We start from the raw sequence: 23157 nt of genomic DNA, 5'->3' as shown, positions 1-23157 counted from the left end.
AGTGAGAGCAGTCATAATAATTTGTTTTATGCTATTTACCTTTTGTATTTATTTTGCTTCAAATTGCTTCACAAATATCTTTGCAACGAAAATATAGATTTGTCTAATGCCAGCGATGGGAAAAATAAGACAGGGAAAAATTGCAGGGAAGGGTCAGCAATAACTGAGAATTCAAGTAAGAATTACGACTTATATCTCTTGAGAAATTTAATCATAAGCTACTTATAATGGCACTGTCCATAAAATGATTTTTTGTTTAACATCTCCACTGAACTTAATTTGCAGGATTTGTTTTCACTGGATTGCTCTATTGTTTTTTTTTTTTAAAGATTTCATACAGTAATAAATGCATTACCTCTGTCTTACTAAATTGCTTTGATAACTTTGTTTTTTATGCATACCAGTCTTTTCTTTAAATAAAATTTTAAGTGTACCAAAAAACCCCAAATACAAAAAAACAACAGAAACCCTTAATATAGATACAACGTTTAACTTCTGAGATCTTAAACATGTTTGCACATAACTGATTTGTACTTGATCCTCATAAAGATTCATGAACCCCACAGTACCTCAAGATTAATTTCTTCTTTTGACTTATTGTCTTAGAATAAATTGCCAAGAGCGGGATTACTGAGTCCAATATTATATAATTCATTAATTCTATTACATGATCTTCTAAACTGATTGAGATATGATTCTTAACATAAAATAGGAGCCCTGTAGGTGGCTTTATATATAAATTTCTATTATTTCTGAAAGTTGAGTACTTTGGCCTTCTGGGGGGAGATTTTAGGGGAACATAGTAATTGGATGAGCAGACTACTATAGACATTTCTGAGAACGCTTTTAGGAACCAGGATACAGCACTGCCTGTCTCGGAAGGGTGGATTTTGGGGAATGGGAGCTCTCTCATGACCTGGTTGACAAATCCCTACTCTTGGCACTTCCCTTTCCCCAGATGCTGGGCTTACCCTGAAGCCACCAATGTCATTTCCAGTAAAGTGAAGGTGACCGACTCTTAGGAGCTGCCAAGAATCCCTACCAGAGTCAGTCCGGGGTCACAATGAAAACTTAGTGTGGGGACTTCCTGGGGAAGTCTTAAACAAGGAATGCACAGGGGTTGACTGTCCCACTTGATACCTTAAAGCAAAGGAAATGCACTGATGTGCTGAACTTCAAATGAGACCAAGGCCAAGTGTCATTGTATTACTGAACTCTGAAATGAGCTACTGTGATGTGCAAAACAGCTGTTCTTTAAACAGTGACAACAAAACAACCCAACCCAAGCAAATGAATAGAATAAGCCAGACTTGATGCAAATTTGAAGTAAACCACTGTTTTGGTCCCTGAAGGAAAGAGACTTCAATCCTCTTTCCAACCTCTCCCCTGACCCTGGAGATATTGTTGGATGACTTCTCGTTTCTGCTTTTATTTCATTATCCATAAAATGATCTCCCTTATCAACAAAAATAGCACTTATCTCTTTTTGTGTCATCTCTCCCCTTGATACCTACACGGGAGGGATTTGGATATAGTATGAAATAGCTACAGACTAGTAGGATTTCAGAGCTGCAAGGGCTTGACCGCCTTGAGATAGGAAGATGACAGTGGTCCTCACTTACTGAAACCAGCCTCTGTGTTAGATCTTTACTAAAATGGTCTCGTGTAATCCTTGTTGTGCTCCATGAGTTAGATACTGTCACTGTCCTCGTTTTTCAGACGCTAAACACTTGCCAAGCCCTGACGGCCAGTTAGTGGCGGGTCTGAGGTTAGATGCTGGATTCTTGGCATTCTCTCCTTCAGTTCTTTCGTTCCTTCAGTGTCTTAGAGAGTAGCTGTGTGTAGGATGCAGGACCGTCCACATCCAGGACCCCTGGAGCCTTCCTGGAAGGTTAGAGGACTTTAGGAACAATCCTAGGCTATTGCTGAAAGAAAACCTTCCTAGATCAGTAAGTTGCTGTTTTTTTTTTTTTTAATTCCTCTTTCACTTCCCTGTATCTTTTCTGTTTCCCCTCCTCCTCCTGTCTACTCTTCCTCCAAACACACACCCCAAAGTGCCTATGACTTTTCAGTCTCAACAAGAATCTGTGATTGGGCACACTGCCAAGCCCAGTGCTCAGAAGGGAGGAAAGAACAGAGATTTATTTGAACCTTCCAACTCTGTGTGCCTCTGCTTTTCCTTCAACAGGAAATTGACGATTGCCTGGTCCAAGCAAAAGACCGAAGTTACGATGCCCTTGTGCACTTTGGGAAGCGGGGCTTGAATGTGGCTGCCACAGCGGCAGTGATGGCTGCTTCCAAGGTACTGTGGGGGGGGGGCCGGGGTGGGAGGCCGTTGCTGAGCATCACAACGTGTGAGCGTCTCCAGCCCGCCCACCCACACTGTTCATCACCCACGCAACTTGCACAGGACAGGCTCAGGACCAGGACCAATCCGTGGTTCCTTATCTTTTGGGGGTCCCTTTGAAAATCTGATAGAAAAAATTGGTGCATCTTACCCCCAGAAAATTGTGCACATGCACACACACGTGCACACAGACACACACAAACACGCTCACACACAAACAATGTGTGCAGTATTAAGAGGTTCCCAGAGCTCCGGAAACTCATGGTGGGTCCCAGATTAAGACCTCTGAATTACTTGGTGCTTCAGCCTGAGGGAAAGAGGAAGCAAAAAGGGAGGAGTGAGCTCTTCTCTACAGTTTCCCGGGGTGCACTGGGAGAGACCCCTAAGTCAAAATATGGCCAGGTGGGAGACTACCGACGTGAGTGGGTGGCTCTACGCACACGTGGCACAGCAGACCCCAGGGAGGAGCCCAGGGTCCCACAGGAGGTGAGTGGTTCAGACACAGAGGGGGAAGATGTGTGTAGCAGCGGCAACTAGAGCTGGAGGAGGTTTGAAGTAAAGACTGGTCACGTGGGATGCTGGGATGGAGACCTCACTTCCTTCCCTTTCCATCCAGCCCCGTTCATGTCCTCTTGTGGTCCTTTCTAGCTTCATCTGTCTCACATCACGTTCTCCTTGTCCTTGTGTCCGTTTCTCATCATGTGCTCAGCCCTGAAAAATTAAATTGGTAGACATTTCCCTTGGAGTAAATCCAGCAGATTGCCTTGTGTTTCCTGGTGACAGTCCTTATCCCCAGTCCAAATGTGGAGGAGGGGTCTGCCTTCAGCTGAGGTGGAAGAGAGGCAGTTATACTAGTATTTGGGAAGACCCACTGGCTGGGATGTGAGTTGTGTGAGCAAAGGGAAGCCCTATGTCCTAGGTGGTGACTGAGGGTTTTAGGCAAGGGGGAGCAGAGTTGTGAAAGGCTTTGGAGGAGGATATTTGATACCGACCTTGGTGGTCCATGGGCCCTGAGTGGATGGTCAGATGGAGTGTATCGACAGCCCGCTGGATCAGGGGACCGAGCCTGGTTTTCTGTGCCCTAAACCAAGAAGCACATTAGAAGCATTTCTGGAAAAAAGACTTACCTCTTGGGGTTGAGTGTTTGTTTGAAAGGTACCATCCACTTGAAGCCAAGGCATTCTGCAGACAAAGGCTGAGAGAGAGAGAGAGAGAGAGAGAAGGAAAACCCAAAGGGAATGATCCCTATTCAGAGAAGCACCAGCTCCTTCTATAACACAGAACCGTAGTGTGGTGTCCCCCATACGCCAGTAGCTGCTGGTGAGGTGACGAATCCCAGTGAGTATCCTGGGAGGGGACATTCTGCTTTGGTGTGCCAAGGAGAGGTATCAGGATTTATAAGGAGCAGTGAAGGCTGAGATCCTTCTGTTTGAGATGTAACCATTCCGTGCTTTTATTTTCAAAGCTAAAAGATAGAATTCAGCATTGCTAAACTCTTAATTCATCAGGCCAACTTTGCAACATAAAGCTACAGAGAAACCTTCTCTTGGCCCCTCCGCCCCATCTCTGCTTCCAAAGCCTGAAGGAAGATGGTCACTGTTTCATGTCCAAGAAATGTGAGATATTCATCAGGGTGGCTCCGTGTGGGTCTCCTGGCCGTACAGCAGCGTGTGTGCAAATGTTACTCTGACCGTAATTCGGCAGGGCCGTCCTTTTCCAGGTCTGCCTCAGGCTGGAGCCTCTCTTGATGCCATCTTGGCCAACCATCCGCCAACCCCTCAGACCACTGTGAGCCCAAGCCTCCAGCCAGGCGTCTCACAACAAGGAAGCTCCAGACGGTCTGAAACTTGCCTCAGGAAATAACTGCTCATTAGTTCTTTCTGGTTGTGCTACAGTAGTGAGGGATGCCCGCTTCCTGCTGAATTTGGTTTCAAATGGGAAGGCTTTCTGCCTTTTGGGGGCTTTGCTTCTCCTCTCTAAATATAAATATCTTGAGAGGGAAAGCACATCTTCTCTTCCAAAAATAATGCCCTCTATTTTTGAAACAGATGTGTACTTAAAAAAAAAAAAAAGAAGAAGAAGAAGAAGTAAAATCCAGTCTGGCTGAGGGGTAAATCAGTGGTTTCCACAGCAACAAAGGGTCACTCTAGGCAGGGGTCAAAGGATGATGACTCACCAGTGAGTCCAAATCTGGCTTTCATGTCCAAACCACCTGGGAAGCCTTGTTATCATTTTTTAATAGATTCTCAGATGTGCTGATTCAGAATCTCAGGCAGTAGGCCCAATCTCTATTTTTAACAAGTTCCCCAGATGATTTTTAAACAGGCAGCTCTGCCCAAGTCACTGCCTGAGGCCCCTTCCAGAGTCAGAAGCACACAGGTGATTAGGGTTCGAGCACTTCACTCAAACATTCCTGGGATGCAGAATTAGCTTCTTAGAAGCGCTAGCCTTGAGAATGAGAAAGTGAGGTGTGTGTGTGTGTTTCATTTCCTTACAACTTCATGCCAGTTCAGAAATATTATGGTGGGAAGATAAATTCCTCTCCTTCTTTGTAACGCTCCTAAGAGCCTAGCATAGTGCGCTGCTCCCAGCTGAGCCCTGAACAACCTTGGTGACCCCCTCCACCCCCCACCAGGGAAATAGTCAGAACAATTTTATGGGGAAAAAAAAAGACAGCCTGCCAAGTCTCCCACGACTAGGGTGACTGTATGGGTTAATGTCCAAACCAGGACACATCTGAGAGGGAAAGGGGTGCTGGAATAATTACAGCAGGAATAGGTATACATGAGGCCTGTTCCAAGCAAACCAGGGCTTGGGGTCACCCTACTCATGGCCCCCATTTACAACTCTTGGACCCTGCCTCTCTCCTCCTAGAAAACACCCTCAATTCACAAATCAGTTCTCACTCTAAATATCTACTACATTTAACCAAATGGACACACAAGAAAGTGTGAGCTACATGAAAGACTGTCTCTTACTTCAGACAGATTAGGGTTCAGGTACCTAGACGAGGGCTCACACCTCCCCTGTCTTCTGCTCTTTTTTCCATCCTTCGAAGGCTCTCCAGAGAGGAAATACGGAACTTAAAAGATCTTTTATTTATGCTTTTTTTTCCTTTCCTTTTTTTTTCATTGAAATGTGATCAGCATGTAAGATTTTATTAGTTTCAGGTGTACAACATAATGTGGCCACACTTTGAGTTAATAGGTTTTTTTTCTTGTAGGGTTGAGCCCTGAGCCCTGTCCCCACCCCCCCAAAAAAAGTTTGCAGAGTTTTTGCATCATCAGGAAGAGTAAAGAAACTTTGTACACTATATTGTACCAATGTAAGTTGTTATTAATGTTAACATTATTTTATCTTAGAACTGGAAAAAAAAAACAACAACACAATTACACATGGGAGATTCCCCCCCAGGCCCACAAACCCCCATCTCACTCCCAATCCACTCCCAATTTTCCCCAGGGTCTAATCCCTCTCTCTGGAAGTGTGGATGCATCTTTTCTTTCTATGAAAACTGCTCTGTCTCCTTCCTGAGGACACTTTTCTCTGGGACCATCTGTCTGAATGTCCCTCTTCTCCGAGTTGGCTCTGTGCCTAGATGGGGGTTTCCTAGCCAGTAATTCCACCCAGAGGGAAAAGTAAGCTCCAGGGTTTTTTAACACTAGAATTGGAAATCTCTTTCTCTCTTTAAAAATAATACTCTAGAATAAGCGAAACACACCCTCACATGGAAGAGAAACCATAGTGAGAAAAACCAATTGAACAAAAGTTGGAAAACAGTGAGGTGTCCAAGGCCACCCTATGGCTTTTGAACTTGGAAGCACATCTACGTTTCTTCTACCTGCCCGGTTCTTAGACCTGGTAAACCAGCCTTGCTTGTATTTGTCTCATAACCTGAAAAAAATGTTGTTTTCCTCCCCCTAGAGATCCTATCCCTAAACCAGTTCCACTGGTACCCATACCATTGGTAAAGTCACCTGGTAACACACCTGCTCCAGGTGGTGCTGACAGTCTGTGAATTCGGGATTTTTCTGCCCCAGATTGTATGCACGCTTTTCTCCCCGGAATCTAATATTTCCTATTTAAATTGTTAGCTTCTGGAGATGAGAGGCTCCGGATCATTTTCCTTTGTTTCTTGCTTAGGGAAACAACAACAACAACAACAGAATAAAGAACCCAACAGTGCCTACTTGTTTAGTATTCTGCACATGTAGCTACTCACCAAACCTTGTTGAGTGATCTCAAGAGTAAACTTTTTTGATTCTCTAGTCCTGCTCTTCCCATGCCGCTCTTTCCATGTGAATTAATTAGAAGTAAGTACATTTGGAATACAGTTCCTCAGTCGTACTAAGTCACATTCCCAGTCCTCGGCAGCCACGGTAGCAGATGGCTGGCATGGACACAGAATGTTTCCAACATCACAGAACGTTCTCCCGGGCAGCCCTGCCCCAAGCCCTCTCTGAAGCCTTTTGGGTTCTCCTGTGCCTTATTTTCACCCTTCCACCTGCAGGGCCCTGACTTTGACAGGCCCCCCTCCCTTATCCACACAGCTGATCTGGAGTTCAGTGGCAAAATAAGGAGAAGGAAACTTATCTTGCAACATCACCCTCATTTCTCCAATGTCTTCCCTGGTCCAGCCCCACTTTCACACTATGACTCCATTTCCCCAGTTTGCCAGCCAGAACTCACTTTTCCTGCAGTTATGGTCATGGTCGACAGCCACCAAGATAGAGCCAGGCCTTGGTTACAGCCCTAGCATCTGAACAGTTAGGCACAAGACACAGAGCAACAAATTGTAGTATTTTCCCACTCATTTTTTAAATTCCCACTCAATTTTGCCTTGAAAATAGAACTCTACAGAATAGTTCATCATAGTTGTTTTTTTTTTTAAGTCCTCTCTCAATTATCCTTATCTTTTATCCATTGCTGGTTTTTCTAAACCTCTTGCTTGGAAAAAAATACTGCTTTCAACCCACCAAGAAACTTTATTTTTGGAACCAGAAGCTCATTCCCAGAAGCTCATAAGACTAGTGACCTGGGGCTTCTGGCCAGACTGGAGTTGTTTCCTGTTGTCCCCCCCCCTTTTTTTTTCTTCCCTAGCTACCTTTATATACTAATTAGTTGTAAACTACCTGTTTACAATTAATCAGAGGGCAGGTATTGATTTCCCTTTTATAAAACTTCCCTGTATGGGCTCCTGCTCAGAAGATACTTCCCAGGAAGAAGAAAAGACTGCTGTCCCCTTCAGGTCCCCGTGTCTCACTTCACTGTCACACCCTCCAAGTAGCTGAGGAGCATCCCCAGCCATTGTGCTGGGGTTACATCAAGTTAGCCTTCTTCCTTCTAGTTTAGCCAAGGACATTGTGACATAAAATTAATATTTAGAATTCACCACAGCAACCGGTGTTAAACACCAAGATTATCTAAACTGTTATGGACAACCCACTGAAAAAGTTTGGAAGTATTGCCTGCCCTCTGGGTCTGCCAAACAAATGGACTCACATCCCAGCTGAGCTTTCCGCAACTTGTCAGAGCAGAACCACTCAAGACTTCCCGCCAGAGCGGATCTACCGTCTTGGCCTTTGTCGCGCAACAGCCCATCTTCCTGAATTCCTCTTCTCTGGCGTTTCTACCCAAACTGCTGCCTGTCACCTCACTGCACCTGGTGGTTGGCCAGGGAGAGGACAACCAACCGAAGACACAGAGCCACCAGTCTGCTGAAGAGGAAGGGCTGGGAACTCATGCAGATGTCTCTTGCCGCCTCTCTGCTCCAGGTTTCCCTGTGGAGGCTATACGCAGCCAGATGTCTAAGTGGGAAGGAAAAGCCTGCCTGCTTACCTGGACTCCGAGAGGAGGTCTGGGAAAGCATTTTCGAGATCACCTGTGAGCAGGAAGGAGCTGCTTCTTAGCTGTGGTGATGTGGCACCTGCTTGGTTTCCTCCTCCTCCATGACTCTACTCTCCTGCTCACTCTGTTCCTCCTCCCGTAGCCGCCCACCCCAACAGTGCTGCGTGGGATTTCTCCAGAACCACACCTCATTCTCCTCTCCCTCCCAGGATCATCTCATTCTTTCCCTCACGTTCAGCTGTCCCCTGATGCACCGGTTCTCAGATAGACTTCTCTGCCAGGGGCTCAAGGACAGTGTTTCTGTTCTCTGCTGAACTTCTCCTCCCTTTGGCTCCTTGATACCTTTAGTCAGCATTTCATTAGCCCTGAATCCGCCCTCCTCTTGTGTCCCATCTCTCTGATGACAATGAAATCACCATCCACCCTCTTAGGCCTTCAGGCTCCAGATTTCAGTCATCTTTGATGCTCCTCCTTCTTCCCAGTTACTCTTCAAGTCCTGCCCATTTTGCATCCCTTCCCTTCCTCCAGACCTTCTTCCCCACTCTCTTTCTCAGGGCTTGGACTATTGCAGTAGCCGCACAGGTAGTCCTTACTCCTCTCCCTTCCTCTTTGAGCCCCGATCCCAGCTCTTCCGCCTTGTCTGGTCTCTCCTTACCTTTCTGGCTCCTCTTGTACTATACTTGCAGCACCATCTTCTGTCGTATTCCAGAAATAGCAACTCTGTGTGCTATTTCTAGACTTTTCTCTTTCCTGCCTCTCCTCCCCTCGGCCTTCATCTGTCCCTATTGCCACCTGTTTGAAATCCTGTCCACCTTTTAAGGTCAAAAGCCACCTTCTCCTTGGAAACCTCTTCTGTTTCCAGGTGGAACGGTTCTCTTGGGTCTTGGTCACCATATGGCACTCTATTGTGGTCATTATAATTCATGTCTTATCTAGTAGTTGCTCAGTCAATGTTAAAGGAATGAAGGACTGTTGTACATATTTTTAGCTGTTTCAGCTAATAGAGCAAAGTTTCACATCACGGGTGGGCCATGGAGGTAAGCAGAACCAGATCAAAAACCCCAGCTCCCACACTTACAGCTTTACCTCTGTATGTCTCAGTTTATTCATCTGCAAAATGGGCATGACCATGGTGCCTGCCACAAAACACTTATGGGAAAGTGTACCTAGAGACTTTGCAGAATGCAGAGCTCATACTACATGCTTCATGAAGGTTGTGTATTACTCACTTCTCCTGTATGTTGGTTTCATCTTGAAGTTGATCGTTTTTCTGTTGAGCAGAATAAAATAAATGTCAGATGCTGGCATTGGGAAGCTATTTACAACTCAGACTCTTCTGGAGACGAAGCTGAGTTTCCCTCTCATGTTGATCTAGACTCTCCCCATCTTTTCTCTGTGGTGTGGTAGTGAACACAGTATCTGGTGCTACCTGGGCTCTTGTCCCATTTGGCCTTGCCTGTGCTGGGTCTCCCCGGGGGCAAGCCCTCCAGCCCTCAAGTTCGGGTCCCTCATTGCTCTCCATACCATTGTTTCCTCCTCCTCTTCGTGTCTGGGGGAGTGGGTCCCTGGGGTCAGCTTACAATGGTGAGCACCTGCCCTTCCCCAAGAGAGAAGGAGTGTCAAACCTGTGGGTTGCTAGAGCAGGCAGGGGACTTAGATGCCATCTTTGCCCCCCCCCCTTACTTCACAGGACTAGACACTGAGGTCTGGGTGTTGAGTGGCTCACCCAGGGTCACACAGCTGGGATGCGCCAAGCTGGGTGCAGAGTGAGACTGTCTAGTTCCCAATCCATAGTTCCCTGCATCACTGTAAGCACCCGCAGGCCCCTCCCCAAACCCCCTACTCCCCCCCCCGCCCCCGCCACATACACACGCTGGGCTGCCAGTTCCTGACCATTAGTGCTTGGGCTACATCACCAGTCCCCGAGAACCCACGGCTGAGTCCCCGAGAGAGGACCATCTGCCACTGAGAATTTTAGAGTCGTTCACAGCCCTGGATATTTCTCGGGCTGTCTGCCTGCTCCTTTTGACCATTTTATATCAGACATCCCTCGGAATGAAGAAGGCATGTTTATCTGCCAAAGGCAGCCAGCAAATGGCACTAAGGCAGGCTCCCTCTTTGCCCTGAGGCAAGGCTGGGGCAAACTTAAATGCGGGATATGGTGCGGACTAGGCTGAAGGAATTTGGATCACAGATACATGTTACTCTAAGATCTAGTTCCTTTAAAGTTTCATCGCTTACGATACTGTGGGCATATTTGCAAATGTAACTGTAGCTCTACTTCTCACTAATGGTGGAACACATGGGTCTTTGGGGATGCTGTCCCCCCACCTCGCTCCGACCCTAATCCTTTCTCCCCCTCATTGTCCTTTGGCAACATCCCTCCCCTATCCCCTCCACTCCCCGCCCAGGAAGAGGGATCTGCTACCACATCAGCCTCCCCTCAGGGCCTCTGGCTCTCCAAGGAGGAAGTGGACGCGGGGCCCTGGCTTCCCTCAAGTTTGAGCTGTCACATGAGTCTGAGACTCAAGACCGCTACCAGGTGTCAGCCAGCTGCCCTCTCTCCCTCCTCTGAAAGTCGGCCCCACACTGTGTCATCTTTGTCATTTGCTGCCTGTGTGCATTTGTGCCTAGAGGCTCCGGGCTAGACTGTGAGCTCCTTGGGAGTAGGAATGTATCGTGTTTCATATTCAGCTTTGTTCCTCTGTCGGGGCTTCACACGGAGCTTTGGAAACACTCCCTCTGCATCCCCTGCGAATGGAGGAAGGAAGAAAGTTGAGTGAGTGAGCGAGTGAGTGAGCGAGTGGGCTAGCGAATGTCCTAGGTGAAGACAGCATGGCCCTTCAGCCCTGTTTTGTAGGCTTGGTGCCCATGGCTTTTTTTCTTTTCCCCTTTGTCAGGTGGCTCGACTCTTTCATTTTGTCTCCTCTTTGGACCTCAGAGAAGGGCAGGTAACCCCGTTGAGAGGTGTGACTAACTCCAAACAGATCCAGTCGGGTGGAGAGGCCAGCAGCCCCCTCCACCCACCAGCCCATGGTCTGGATCCGAGCCAGGTGTTTCTTCTCCCGACACCTGTGTGTGTATGTGTGTATTAATCCCAGAGCCAGTCCTTCTTCAGTGTCCTTCCAGAGCCTCTTTTTTTGTGTTAATTTGGTAGCATCTAACATGTGATTAACTTACTTGGGTTTTTTTTTTCTTTGTTTAATGCCTGGAGAATGTTGAATTTGATAATTGATGCTATTGTGGGAGAAATCCTGTCTCTTTCTTTCTTTCTCCTTTGATTGTTACTCTAATGTTATGTCACAGTCAAGGCCCCCCATCTCCATCCAGCATGTCGAAAAGGAGCCTGCTTGGCATTGATGTGAAGCATGTGTAGCTAGAAGGGTTAACTCTGTCAGCGAAGTGGGTAGCTCTTGAAGGAAGCACTAACTTGTTCTGAATTACCAGTGGGAAATGTGGTTATGCTGGTGGCTTTCTTATCAATTGCCTGGCTCACTAAAACCTGTTGTCTTTATTCTCTTTGTCATTAGTTACAAGCATTTGATATCTGGGAAGGCTCTCCTGGAGCCCTCCCCTGTGACTTGGTGTGTCCCTCTGGAAAAGACGACCTCATCAAGGGCTTGCAGCCAAGCTTGGCTGCTGTGCTGAGCCCGGGCTCTGTGGGCCCTAATGACAGGCATCCTGTTAGCGGTAAATTGTTTTACTTGGAATGCCAGATTATTAAAGGTCTGGGTTTTCCAGGAACACCACCCCCCACCCCCGACTAAGAAAAACATCAAAACGGGCCCTTTGCTGGCTCGGTCAGTAGAGCATGCAACTCTTGATCTCAGAGTCATGAGTTTGAGCCTCACGTTAGGGGTAGAGTTTACTTAACAATTTTTTTTCTTTTTTAAAACATCAAAACATACAGAATTTGGTGTGTGTTAGCTAAGTGGCTTTCTCATTCCTTACCAGTTGAGGGAGAAAGTAAAGATCTCAGATTAATAGCAAGTTCAGTGACACAGTTTACCTCTTCAAGTCCAATTTCCTAAAGAGTTTTAGCCACCAAAAAAAAAAAAAAAAAGAAAGATTAAAGAATCAGGAATGGATTACCCTCCCTTGTCCCAGGCACATCTGTAGGATTTCTGGGGGTTCTAGAACCCCCAGGCCATGCTGTGTTGATGTGCCCAGAAAGCAGCAAGGTGGGTCTGTGAAAACAAACAACAGGTAAAGAAAGAACAATAACAAAGCTGGGTAGACTTGCTTTTGACACCATAGCGAATGAAGAGGTCAGGAGGGCAACAGATTATAAGTCAGATTTATTCTCATAGAAGGCTGAGTATATCTCCCTTCCCAGTCCCATGATGGGGGGTTGTGGAGAGGGTCTTCCAGAGGCAGGTTGGTAAGGATACTACTGTCATGTCGTCTGATAGCCCCAGGACAGGCTCAGATGTACTCAGAGTAGTCTGACCTTGGTTCATGAAAGGGCTCTGGCACTCTAAGCTTTTCTATGGCTCATATTCTGAACTGAGTGTTGGCTGGGGAGGAAATTGATACAGGACTTTAAACAACACACACACATACATGCTAGACTCTATTCCACCATCAGAATTACCATTGGAGACCTAACATTTATTTTAGAGATTTTCAAATAATTCTAGAAACCCTTATTTTGGAATTGCAATCAGAGCCAGCTAATGAGCCACAGAAGAGGGTCATAGATTCTTGAACTCAGAGTTTTCCAGTTCGAAGGCAATCTAGTTCCGTGTTTTAACTTCCCAATGAGGTTGCAAGGCTGAAAAGGACCAATGTGACTTGGTCAAGGCCCCTCATAGCAGAGTTGAGACTAGGCTCTCGGAGCTGGGCAGCAAATGCATTGCAGTATCCAGAGCCACCACTTCTTCCTTCTCTGTTCTCATTTGTTTATTAAAAAAAAAAAAAAAAGTTCCATGTCATTCTTTTTTTGGTCTAGATGGCATTTGTCAGCATCCTGCAAGCCCTGTATTTACAAAAATGGGATCCTCAAGGTGAACTTGGGAAAGTTCTGTGAGTGTTTCTGAAAATGAAATGGTAATGATTTCTTCAAGGTAATACACGTTTATGGTATAAAGTCCTAAAAGCACAAAAGAGGGCATGCAGTAAAGAGTAGGTCATACCCCTGCCCCTGTCCTCCACCCACCAGCTGTTCTGGAAGAAACCTGTGACCTATTAGCAGGCCCTTCCAACAAAGCATTCATTTGGGCACTAACCCAGTGTGAAGGTGGTACCCGTGTGTCCTTAGCATCTCCTGTGGCGTGGAATGAAGTGGCAGCTTGGAGTGGTGGCTGACTAAGAAATCTACTTCTTCCACCTGGCCCGCATCTTCACCCACGCATGTCCTCCAAGGCCAGCTCACGTGCAGTCTCCTGTGGGGAGCCTGGCCTCTCTGACCTTTGCACCCTCCAGCCCTCCAGCATTTCTCCTATACTCCTTGAGGACAGAGCTAGAGTCTCTGCCCAGCAGGGGGCTCCTTCAGGGGCGAGACAGTGGCCCCTTGGCCCCATGCACTGGGTGGAGGCAGGGATTTCCTGTTGTTGCCCCTTACTGAGGGGATTGCTCGGTAAATGGCCGTATGTTCCTTTATTCAGCTCCTTGACCCCTAATGTGTATCAGGGTGACAGACACCAAGGCTGTACTAGTAAATGAAATGGACAGTCTGGAAGGCAAGACAAACCCACAAACAATAGCAGTAGTTAAATATAATTGTGTGAGGTGCTACAGAGAATCCCAGACGGCCCTGAGCGCCCAGTCAGGGAGCTTGAGCTGGTCAGAGGAAACTTTGTGGAGACGTGTAGCCATATTGCATTGAGCTTAAAATGCTGTGGTTTCTAAGATACATTGTTATCTTATAAGGAAGAATGTATCGCCAATTAAATTAGGACAGAAAGCTTTTTACTTCTACTTATCCAAAGGACTCTCTTAGACTTGTTTGGACATCGAATCTTCGTGCGTCACTTTTGTACACACATTAAAAGGAACATATAAGCGCGATCAATTGGTTGAGGTCTTCCTAACCTCACTTTTTCACTTTCTGAGTCTGACATCTCTGAATCACTTTTCCCCTGAGCTCCTCTGTATCCATTTATGACCACGCCATATCACTGTCTGCCTTCCGGAGCACTGGTGATTCAGAGCTCTTGTCTCTGGGACTTTTATCCATGCTGCTGCTACCCATTCTGCCAGGTTGGATGCTGCCACTTTCTTGATCTTACCAGAGGTCTCCGTGGAATGTGCTTCAGACAACTGGGACCCATATTTCTTCTTCGGGTGGTTCTTGATGGTTTGTGAGTTGAACACTCAGTTCAGTTCGGGTGTCCAGTCCGTGCCATGGGGAATGACAACCAAAAGCATTCCTATGTAGGCGATGACAGTGATGTCAAGGCAACAATAATTTTAAGACACACCCCTGTATCAGCGATGAGAAAAGAATATACGTCTTGAAATTGATGAAAATCATTTACAAGAAGTCTGGGTATAAGAGAGGGCTGTCATTATTCTGGTGAGGGAGTGATGTTGAGGCTCTGGATGGATGTTTCTGTGAGTCTCTTAGTCACAAAATGGCCCCTCCACCAGGCTCAGAGGCAGAAAACAGGGAGCAGGGTCAGGCCTTTCTTCTCTTAGCAAGAGAAGGTTCCTCTCCCAGAAATTCCTTAGCAGATTTCTCCTTCCATTGGGCAGAATTGGATCACATGGCCATCCATCGTTACGAGGGAGATTGGGGAATCTGGGTATTTTTTCACCATGTCAAGAATGGGGTGGGGGATGATTTTTGGATGGCCAACTAACAGTATACCCCACTGTGGACATATTCATTTGAGATACAGTGAGTTAACCTGAAACACTGTAGGACTTCTCAGAGGCTTTAATATGGTAATATGGCTCATTGAATTATGGAAAATATGGTATTAAGCCTTTTTTAAAAAAGATTTTATTTATTTATTTGAGAGAGAGAATGAGAGAGAGAGAGAGAGAGAGAGAGAGCATGAGAGGGGGAACAGCAGAGGGAGAAGCAGACGACGACCCCCAACCCCCCCACCCCGCCCCGCCGCTGAGCAAGGGAGCCCAGTGTGGGGCTCGATCCTGGAACTCCAGGATCATGACCTGAACCGAAGGCAATCACTCAACCAACTGAGCCACCCAGGCACCCCTGGTTATTAAGCTTTAACAAACTTAGGGGATCCAACTTAATTTTCCCAAAATAGGGAGCCCAATTTTGCGGAATACCAGTGAACAACTCTTGGCTGTTCCCAGAATAATAAAATGGAGGTTCTCCAGAGCAGAGCCCAAGTGGCAGGGTGGATTGGAGTTTGTGGAAAATGAATGGGAATGAGGTTTGGAGAGGAGTCTGAGCAGGGCTGAGAGGTTTACAAATGAGAGGGCCATATCAATTCTAACCATCTCAGATTGGTTTGACAGATAAAGGCTGATTTGTTTTCGAGATCCTTGAATCCATGCCGCTCTGATTTTGCCTGAGTCAGGACTATGTTGATACAGAGCTATTATTACCCCTCTTCTTTACTAACCTCTGCCACTTCCAATCTTCATGATGCTAGTGATATTGGAGCTAGGTTGGCTGGCTTCTGGGAGTGGAATCCACTGCTTTGCCGAAGAGGCCATGTATGGTGCCTGCTCTGCCTGCTCTCAGATAGGTTGCTGAGCATTTGCAAGAGCTGGCAGACACATTGATGGAGTTCGTCCCTGGCCATTTATTTGGGCTTGGGGTCATGAAGCCCATCTGTGTCCTTTTGGCCAGATGTAGTCTTTTCATTTTTTTATTCCAACCAACAGCAATTTGTGTGTTTCAGGAGGCAGTATCATCAACACTGTCGTCATAACCATCATCATAACTGGCATTTTTTGAACACTTACTAGGCATTGGGCTTTGTAATAGATATTGTATGGGCATAATCTCATGTAACCCTCCCTGTATCCCGCCATGTGGATGCTCCTTGGCGGAGGAGAATATTGAGGTGGGGAGAGATTAAGGTCGCCCAGCGATCCGTGATAGGACTGTAATTTGACTCTAGGTCTGACTCTAGAATGCTTGTTCTTCATCCTCGATTTCTATACCTTCTGGTCCGGCAGCTCTGTGTGGTTATTTGTACATTTGTCTTTTTACATTTTGTCCGAAATCAAGCTGTACTGTTGGTGTTTCCTAATAACACCTAGCACAGCGTCTTGCCCAGAGAACGTCCTTGATAAATTGTTTCTTGTTGGGCAAGAGTAACTGAACGGGAAGAAGACTGAAAGTGAGCCAGTGAATGGTCTTCCTGGGCGTGAAAGTAACACTGAATTATGGCATTGTCTGTAGCAATATTTCCCCCCTTCTTTTCAGAATCCATTTTTGTTCTTCGGTCCTCATTTCTTCTGAGCTCTGGATGTCACCTAAAATGCTTCCAGGTGAAATAATCGTGGGTCGTTGGCTGATAGCTCTTGGAGGGGATTGTACTGGGCAGCTAGTCCCACCTGGTTTTCATGGCACAGACCACCCAGTTGTTCATGTCTAGAAGGTGACCCCTTGGCCGCCATTGTACAGAATGGTGTCTGAGGCTAACGGGGATTTCCATCTCTTTTTAACATCAGACTCCCCTTTGCCTGGATATACAGTTCTAATTTTATTTGGTTATTAAAATAGTTTTCTTTTTTGTTGTTAGTTTCCTAGAGATGTTTTTGTATCTTTGGTAGGTTGAGAACTGGTCTTTTTCATATTTTCATGTGCGTTGTTTTACTCTGACATTTCTTCTAGACCTGTCTGCAAGCTCCTTTTGTTTCCCCCCTTCGCTCTAACGAACTCATTCTGCATTTGCTCCTTTTTCTAACTGGCTCTTTGACTAGTCACTTCTATGGACTGCTCTGCTTTGCTGGCTGTTTTCATTGCTTTTTTTTTTTTTTTCTTTATTCTCCTCAAGTGAAATGAAAAAAGTCCTCCAAACCCTCTGCCATGTTGAAAGCATCCCACTAAGCCGTTGTGGTCCCTGTTTGTTTCATCCATCCCGCCCCCAAACCAGAGCCCTCTCGTTAGCTGTTCCCACTGATTTTGTGCTTATATGTTGGTTCTGTTCCATCTCTTGTGCCTTATTGTCTCCAAGGCCTCCAGCCCTCTAGAACCACTCTTTCCTTCCTTGTCCAAGTAGAATATCTCCTCCCCCACCCCCTGCTGTCCCTTGCCCCTGTGGGAAGTCTACAGGCCCTCCAGTATTTCTGACGACGCCCAGCTTCATCCATTTGCCTGGTGGTTACTGGCCCGTCTCCTTCTCTTCAAATCCCAACCCCATTCTCAATAACCCCAGTCTCCTGCCAGACCCCAGCCTCCCTCTCAGGTCCTTCTCCCCCAAACACAAGCTCCCTCTCCAGCTCCTGAGGTGCCCCTGGGACAATACCGCTCTCCCTGAGCCTTCGCTGTGATCCTTTTCACTCTGACACAGATTCTCTCATCCAGACAGCAAGGACCTTCCCTTTCATAAGTATAATGGATTGGTCTTGCTTTCCTAAACAAAAGAACAATTTTCCCCTGAGATGAATTCTGTGACTTTCTCAGAATATGAAATGGTTATAGTCAGCCGGGCTTTTTTTTTTTTTTTTAAATATCATTTTCCCCCTTTTCTGATTCATTGCCTTTTGTGTATTTTATGAAGCTCAGATGCTAGAGTAGAAGGAAATGTGCCTCATAAACAGCAACATGAACAGATAAGAAAAATCGCTGTTGTCAAACATTTTAAAAAAACACTGGCTGAATTTTATTTCCTTGGAAAAGAGGAAGGCCCGAGCACACAGATTATTAGGTTTTGCTCTTTCTGACCAGATTCTTGTGTCCTGGGAACTGAGCAAAATGTGGCTACATAAGGATTTTTATTCATGTAAAGCCAGAGAAGCAGCAACGGCAGGCAGCCGTCCTTTCCTTGGCCCGGAGTCTGGCTCTGGCTCTGGCTCACCCTGTGATGTGGGCGTCTGAAGGAGAGGAAGAGCCAGGAGCCAGAGCAACAATTGCTGGGACCCACAGAAGGCCCTGGAACATTCTAGACCTTGACCCTCTCGGTGCTTCCAGCAAGTACACCAGGCCCTGGGCCCTCTGCAGAGTCCTTCCAGCTCTTGAGTTCCACCTGACTGACTGCCAGAAGCCCCCTGTGTGGTGTCTGCCTGCCCCCTGCCCCGCAGCCTATGCTGTGTGGGGCAGGCCTCTGACCTGGGCCCCCTTCTGTGTTGTCTCCAGGGGCAAGGTGCCTTATCAGAGAGACTTCGAAGCTTCAGCATGCAGGACCTCACCACCATCAGGGGTGACGGTGCCCCTGCTCCCTCCAGCCCCCCCCCAACGGGGTCCGGGCGAGCCACCGGCAAACACGGCCAGCCCAAGATGTCCAGGAGCGCTTCTGAGAGTGCTAGCAGCTCAGGTAGGTGTCATTTCCCTCTTCCCCCTTTCCAGTTCATAGGCCTTGCTTTTGTTGCCAGCGGCCCAGTCCACACCACGTGGCATGTAACCCAGCATTGCCGTCCACACAGATGTCCATCAGATCATGCTAGGCCAGCTGAGAGGCAGAGCACCACTCAGGCCAGCATGGGAGGCTGGCCTGGGGACTCTGATCGGGGGCAGGATTAGATCACCTGCACCAGAGGGTCTTGCCTGCTCCATCTGATGATCTGAGGGTTTGGGGGTGGTTGGGGAATAGTGCCTGAACCAAGCCTAGAGGCCATGGGCACAGCTGGCCCTCAGCCAAGGCAGCTTTCTCCCCTCTTTTCCTGTCTGACCCTGCACTCCCAGGAGGGCTTACCTCCCATCCAAGTACTAACCAGGCCCGACCCTGCTTAGCTTCCGAGATCAGACGAGATCGGGCGCGTTCAGGGTGGTATGGCCGTAGACAGGAGGGCTTACCTGCACCTGAATGTCTCCTCCTCCCCACCCAGGGCTTACAGCTCCTGTGGTTCCTTTTCCCTGCCTGAATGTCTCCTGTACTCCCTCACTCCACCATCTCCTCCCAGCCCTGAGCTCCCATTCACCACGCACACCCTCAGCCCTGTGTGCCAAGGGCCACACTAGCTCTGAGGTCTGATTCCTGAAGAGGCCTCGGCTTTAGGGAAACCCCACCTGTATCCCCAGTGTCTCAGGTTGCTTGTATTAGCATTGACCTTGGGGCTCTGTTAAACATGCAGAGCCCTGCGTCCATGTCCGGAGGGGTCAGCAAGTCTGGGACGAGACTCACATATGTGATGGTGTTGAGGTACAGCCAAATTCGGAACCCACGGTTGTCTGACCCATTAGTGGGTTTCAGGTTTACTGGGGGGGGGGCGTGGGTTGGGGGCTTATGAGGGGGTAGGGTGCTGGGCCAGGACTCATATCTTCCCAGACTATTCCTTGGGGAGCTTCCAGGGCCCTTGGTTCTCGGGGGCTGAGCATGGCTGGGTTAATGGTGAAGAGGGTACAGGGGCCAGTCCTGGATTGCCAGCTCGACTCCTCACCCTTGGTGGGAAATCGAGCCTCGCAGATGGGAATCAGACCACCCTTTTGGAGCCTGGGTCTGTGACATGTGCCTGGTAGTGGCCCTGCGCTTGAACACAGAGTGGGGCCCTGACCCTGTGCTGTGAGGTGCAGCCCAAACCTCAGGGACCCCGCCTGACTTTGGGGATCATGGACAGGTTTGGGAACAAAGGGGCCCTGCAGCTGTCTTAGGAATAAAGACTCACGTGCCCTGCCAGGGAGAGGGGAACAGCTCAGAGCCAGGCCTGGTGTCCATCAGTTTCCTTCCTTCTGAGGAATAGCCCACTTTACCCTGCCCCCGGGTGTGAAGATTGTGGCTGTTTTTCTTGGAGGGAAGATGGTTTAACTCTGGCAGGGTTGGGAATGTCGAAGCTTGGCTGTAGGGGTGAGGATCATCTTGGGTCGGGGGTTATCTCCTAAGTGAACCTTCCCCCAGGAGAGTTCAGAATGGAATCCCAGAAGGCCAGACAGGAAGGGACCTCAGGATCGTTCAGTCTGATCTTAGGATTTTACCGATGAAGAAACAGAGGCCCAGGGAAGGGAACGGTATCCAGGGTAACCCACTCATTGGCGTTCTCCTGGGCCTCCTGACTCCTGGGCCAGTGCCCTCCAGGTGCTCACCCCTCCACCATCTAGATGTCCTTGAGCATCTCCAGCTTCTGACCTACTGGGCACTGTCTCAGAAATAGGGCTAGAAACTGGAATTAGGGATCACCTCCACCTTCGGTCTGCTCATGGGTTACAGAACCTCAATGACAACTGTTATTTGGAAGAAAAACAGACCCCAGTTCTGGGAGACTCAGAGGGCAGAGCAAGAACCTATGGGATAAAGTTGGATAAAATCCCAAGGGGGCAGCTGCTTACTACCTGTGTGACCTGGGCTCAGGTTCCCTATCTGTACACAAGGGACGACAATACCCATTTGTAGGGGTGTCTTGAGGATTCAAATAAGATAATCCGTGCAAAAGTGCTTAGGATCATGCCTGGCATTTTATGTAGTAGCTGCTATTGTTTCTGTTGTTATCTAACCCACGCATGAAAACACTTTCCAATGGGAAAGTGTCCAGGAGACAAATGAGCTGCCTTGAGAGGTCCCTGACATCAGAAGGGGCCAAACCAAAGTTGGATGGTCATGTACTGAGGTTCTAAGGAGGTCTTCCTGCTTTGGCCAGCAGGTGGGCCTCGGCGGCCCCACAGTCCCTCGCCCTCTAAGATTTTATGTTGTCATTATGAAGTGAACCAAGTAGAGGAAGTAGGTTCAGAGAGGTCATGTACGGTGCCAAAGCCACCTAGGACCAGATCCAGGCGTCCTGCCTAGACTGCTCCTTGGTGGATGATTCAGGGCAGCCTCAGAACGTGGGAAAGGGAGAAGTTTGGTAAGGTCAGAAGACGATGGGAAGCATGTGCCTGGCTTCCACCGTTTTCCCAGACCAGCACTAGATAGATACGGGTTCGGGATGCTCTGTCTCGGTGCTGGTCCTGCCGCCTCGCATTAGCTGTGACGCACTCTGTGGCATGCCGGGACGCAGGCTGAGCCCGAGGAGCTCCAGGAGAAGCAGAGAACCTGCGATGCTACCACAGGATGCCGCCTGCTCTCCCTGCTGCTCCCCTCGGCCACAGCACCTGTGATTCCAGGGGGCAGAGGAGGGAGGTGCTGACCCAGCAGGAAGGGCAGGGACCATGTGGCACTCGCTCCAGCTGTCCTGGGGCCTAAAATAAAAGTTCTCTCGGGAAGAGAGACAGGTGAAAGATGACCCGGGGCCTGGGCATCCCACAAAAACACCCAGATCAGAGGCCCCGGGGCAGTTGGGGATCGAGGTGCCTGGAAGGAAGTCTGGCAGAGGAGGCCCAGCTACAAAGGGCTGGTGTTCCTCCCTCCTGGCCTCGTGGGCCTTGAACACTGGGCGTGGTCGGGTGGGGCCGGCGTCTGCGCTCCCATTCTGGCAGGGCAACCATGGGCCTGCGCAGAGCAGCAGACACAGTGCGAGCAAGGCAGACATCCTTAGGCACTTGCCACATTGTTTGCATTGGGCCTCCAACCCTTTCTTGGAATGATACCCCAGGCGGTCACTACTGCAGAATTCAACCTGGGCACAGAAGACAAACACTCCTCCTCTGAGAAGAGGTAACCGTAATCCCTACTCAGCCTATGTCTTACGGTTGGGAGGAGAGCAAACAGGAGAATTTGCCAAGCCCAGACAGCTGGCAGCTGTTGAAGGCAGCCTGACAGCGGACAGGTAAGAGGCGGTGGCTGGACCCCATGGAGATGTGTGCAGCTCTGGGAGGCAGCGTCTCAGTGTTCATCCAGGCGGATCTCGAAAACACGATGCCTAGTGAAAAAAAGGACAAAACAGAGTCAGATATTATGGAACGGTGTATGTAAAATAAAAATACGTATCCCTGGTGTGAAATAATAATACAGACTTTCCAGGAACATACTGCCCTCCCTACAGAATTTTGTTAGACACTATTTATTGAATGCTTGGCATTGAACCCCAGGAAGGGTGCAGAGGGTGTTGAAAGAATGATCCTTGCCTTCCATGATTTTGGAGACACTCAGCATGTATTTAGTAAGCACCTACTGTATACCAAGGCCCAGATGGGCCCTGAGACCAGTGGAGTTTGCAAAGCAACAGCAACGTGACTGACACTAAGCACTCCGGAGAGCCAGAGGTCAGTCTGAGAAGGTTTCCTGGAGGTCATTCTGAACTGGAAGGCATCAAGAGCAGGGATGTGGGGGCAGGTGTGGTGGGAATTATTTTTTAGAGGACATAAGGACTGACCTTTGTGGGCCAAGCACGGGTATTTTCTAGCCCCTGAGAAGAAGCGGAATCTGGAATGATCTCCTCCCCCCACCTTGGTGTCTCTACAGAGACCCACAGTCCTGGGACCCCTATATTGAGCCCACTGGGGCCTCCCCGCTTGCCTGGGGCTGGTTCCTGTCGAGGGAGGGGTATCACTGATGATGTCCCCCATCCCCACAGTGTGTACCTGCTGCTCCACCTGCAGGACCCGGAAAGGTGAGTAAGCAGCCAGCCTCTGTGCAGCGTGCTGGGCTCTCGCCTCCGGCGGAGGCTCTAACCAGAAGCTGGCGCCTGACCCTGGGGCTCCCTTCCAGCTGCACAGTCTGTGGGGAATTCAGGAGGTTAACTCCCTGAAATAACAAACCTGTGTTATCTTACAGTGTGTGCAGGCTCGGAATTCAGGAGCAGCTGAACTGGGGCGGAGGGGGGGTGGTTCCGGGTCAGGGTCTATGAAGAGTTGTAGTTAGGATACTGGCAGGGGCTGTGGTCATCGGAAGGCTTGACTGAGCTTTGAGGATCTGCTTCTAAGATGGCTCTCTCGTGGCTCCCGGCTGCAGGCTCGGGTCCTTACCACATGGGTCTCTCTGGGGCTGCCTGAGTGTCCTTACAACATAGCAGCTGGCTTCACCTGGAGTGAGTGATCTGGTAGAGAGAGGACACGCGGGAGGCCG

The 23157-nt window shown here is 48.4% G+C and overlaps 1 protein-coding gene across 10 annotated transcripts in view; it reads left to right on the top strand.

The window, feature by feature from the left end:
• REEP1 (receptor accessory protein 1) overlaps nucleotides 1-23157 on the top strand; it is a gene marked incomplete at its 3' end in the record, with an annotated part of 104948 nt that overhangs the window by 72407 nt on the left and 9384 nt on the right. For 4 of the 10 annotated variants that reach the window (XM_080813312.1, XM_080813311.1, XM_080813307.1 and 1 more), the window contains exons 5-8: nucleotides 2189-2302; nucleotides 11095-11247; nucleotides 18423-18600; nucleotides 22667-22702. In XM_080813312.1, the coding sequence (XP_080669438.1) occupies nucleotides 2189-2302; nucleotides 11095-11247; nucleotides 18423-18600; nucleotides 22667-22702 (481 nt within the window). The remainder of the gene's footprint in view (nucleotides 1-2188; nucleotides 2303-11094; nucleotides 11248-18422; nucleotides 18601-22666; nucleotides 22703-23157) is intronic. The other 6 variants (XM_080813316.1, XM_080813315.1, XM_080813310.1 and 3 more) reach the window with 3 other exon arrangements.

Source organism: Martes martes (assembly GCF_963455335.1).
Source record: "Martes martes genome assembly, chromosome: 9".
Classification (NCBI taxonomy): Eukaryota; Metazoa; Chordata; class Mammalia; order Carnivora; family Mustelidae; genus Martes; species Martes martes.
The sequence above is the reverse complement of the archived record's forward strand: the minus strand, read 5'-3'. Positions and strand labels throughout refer to the sequence as shown.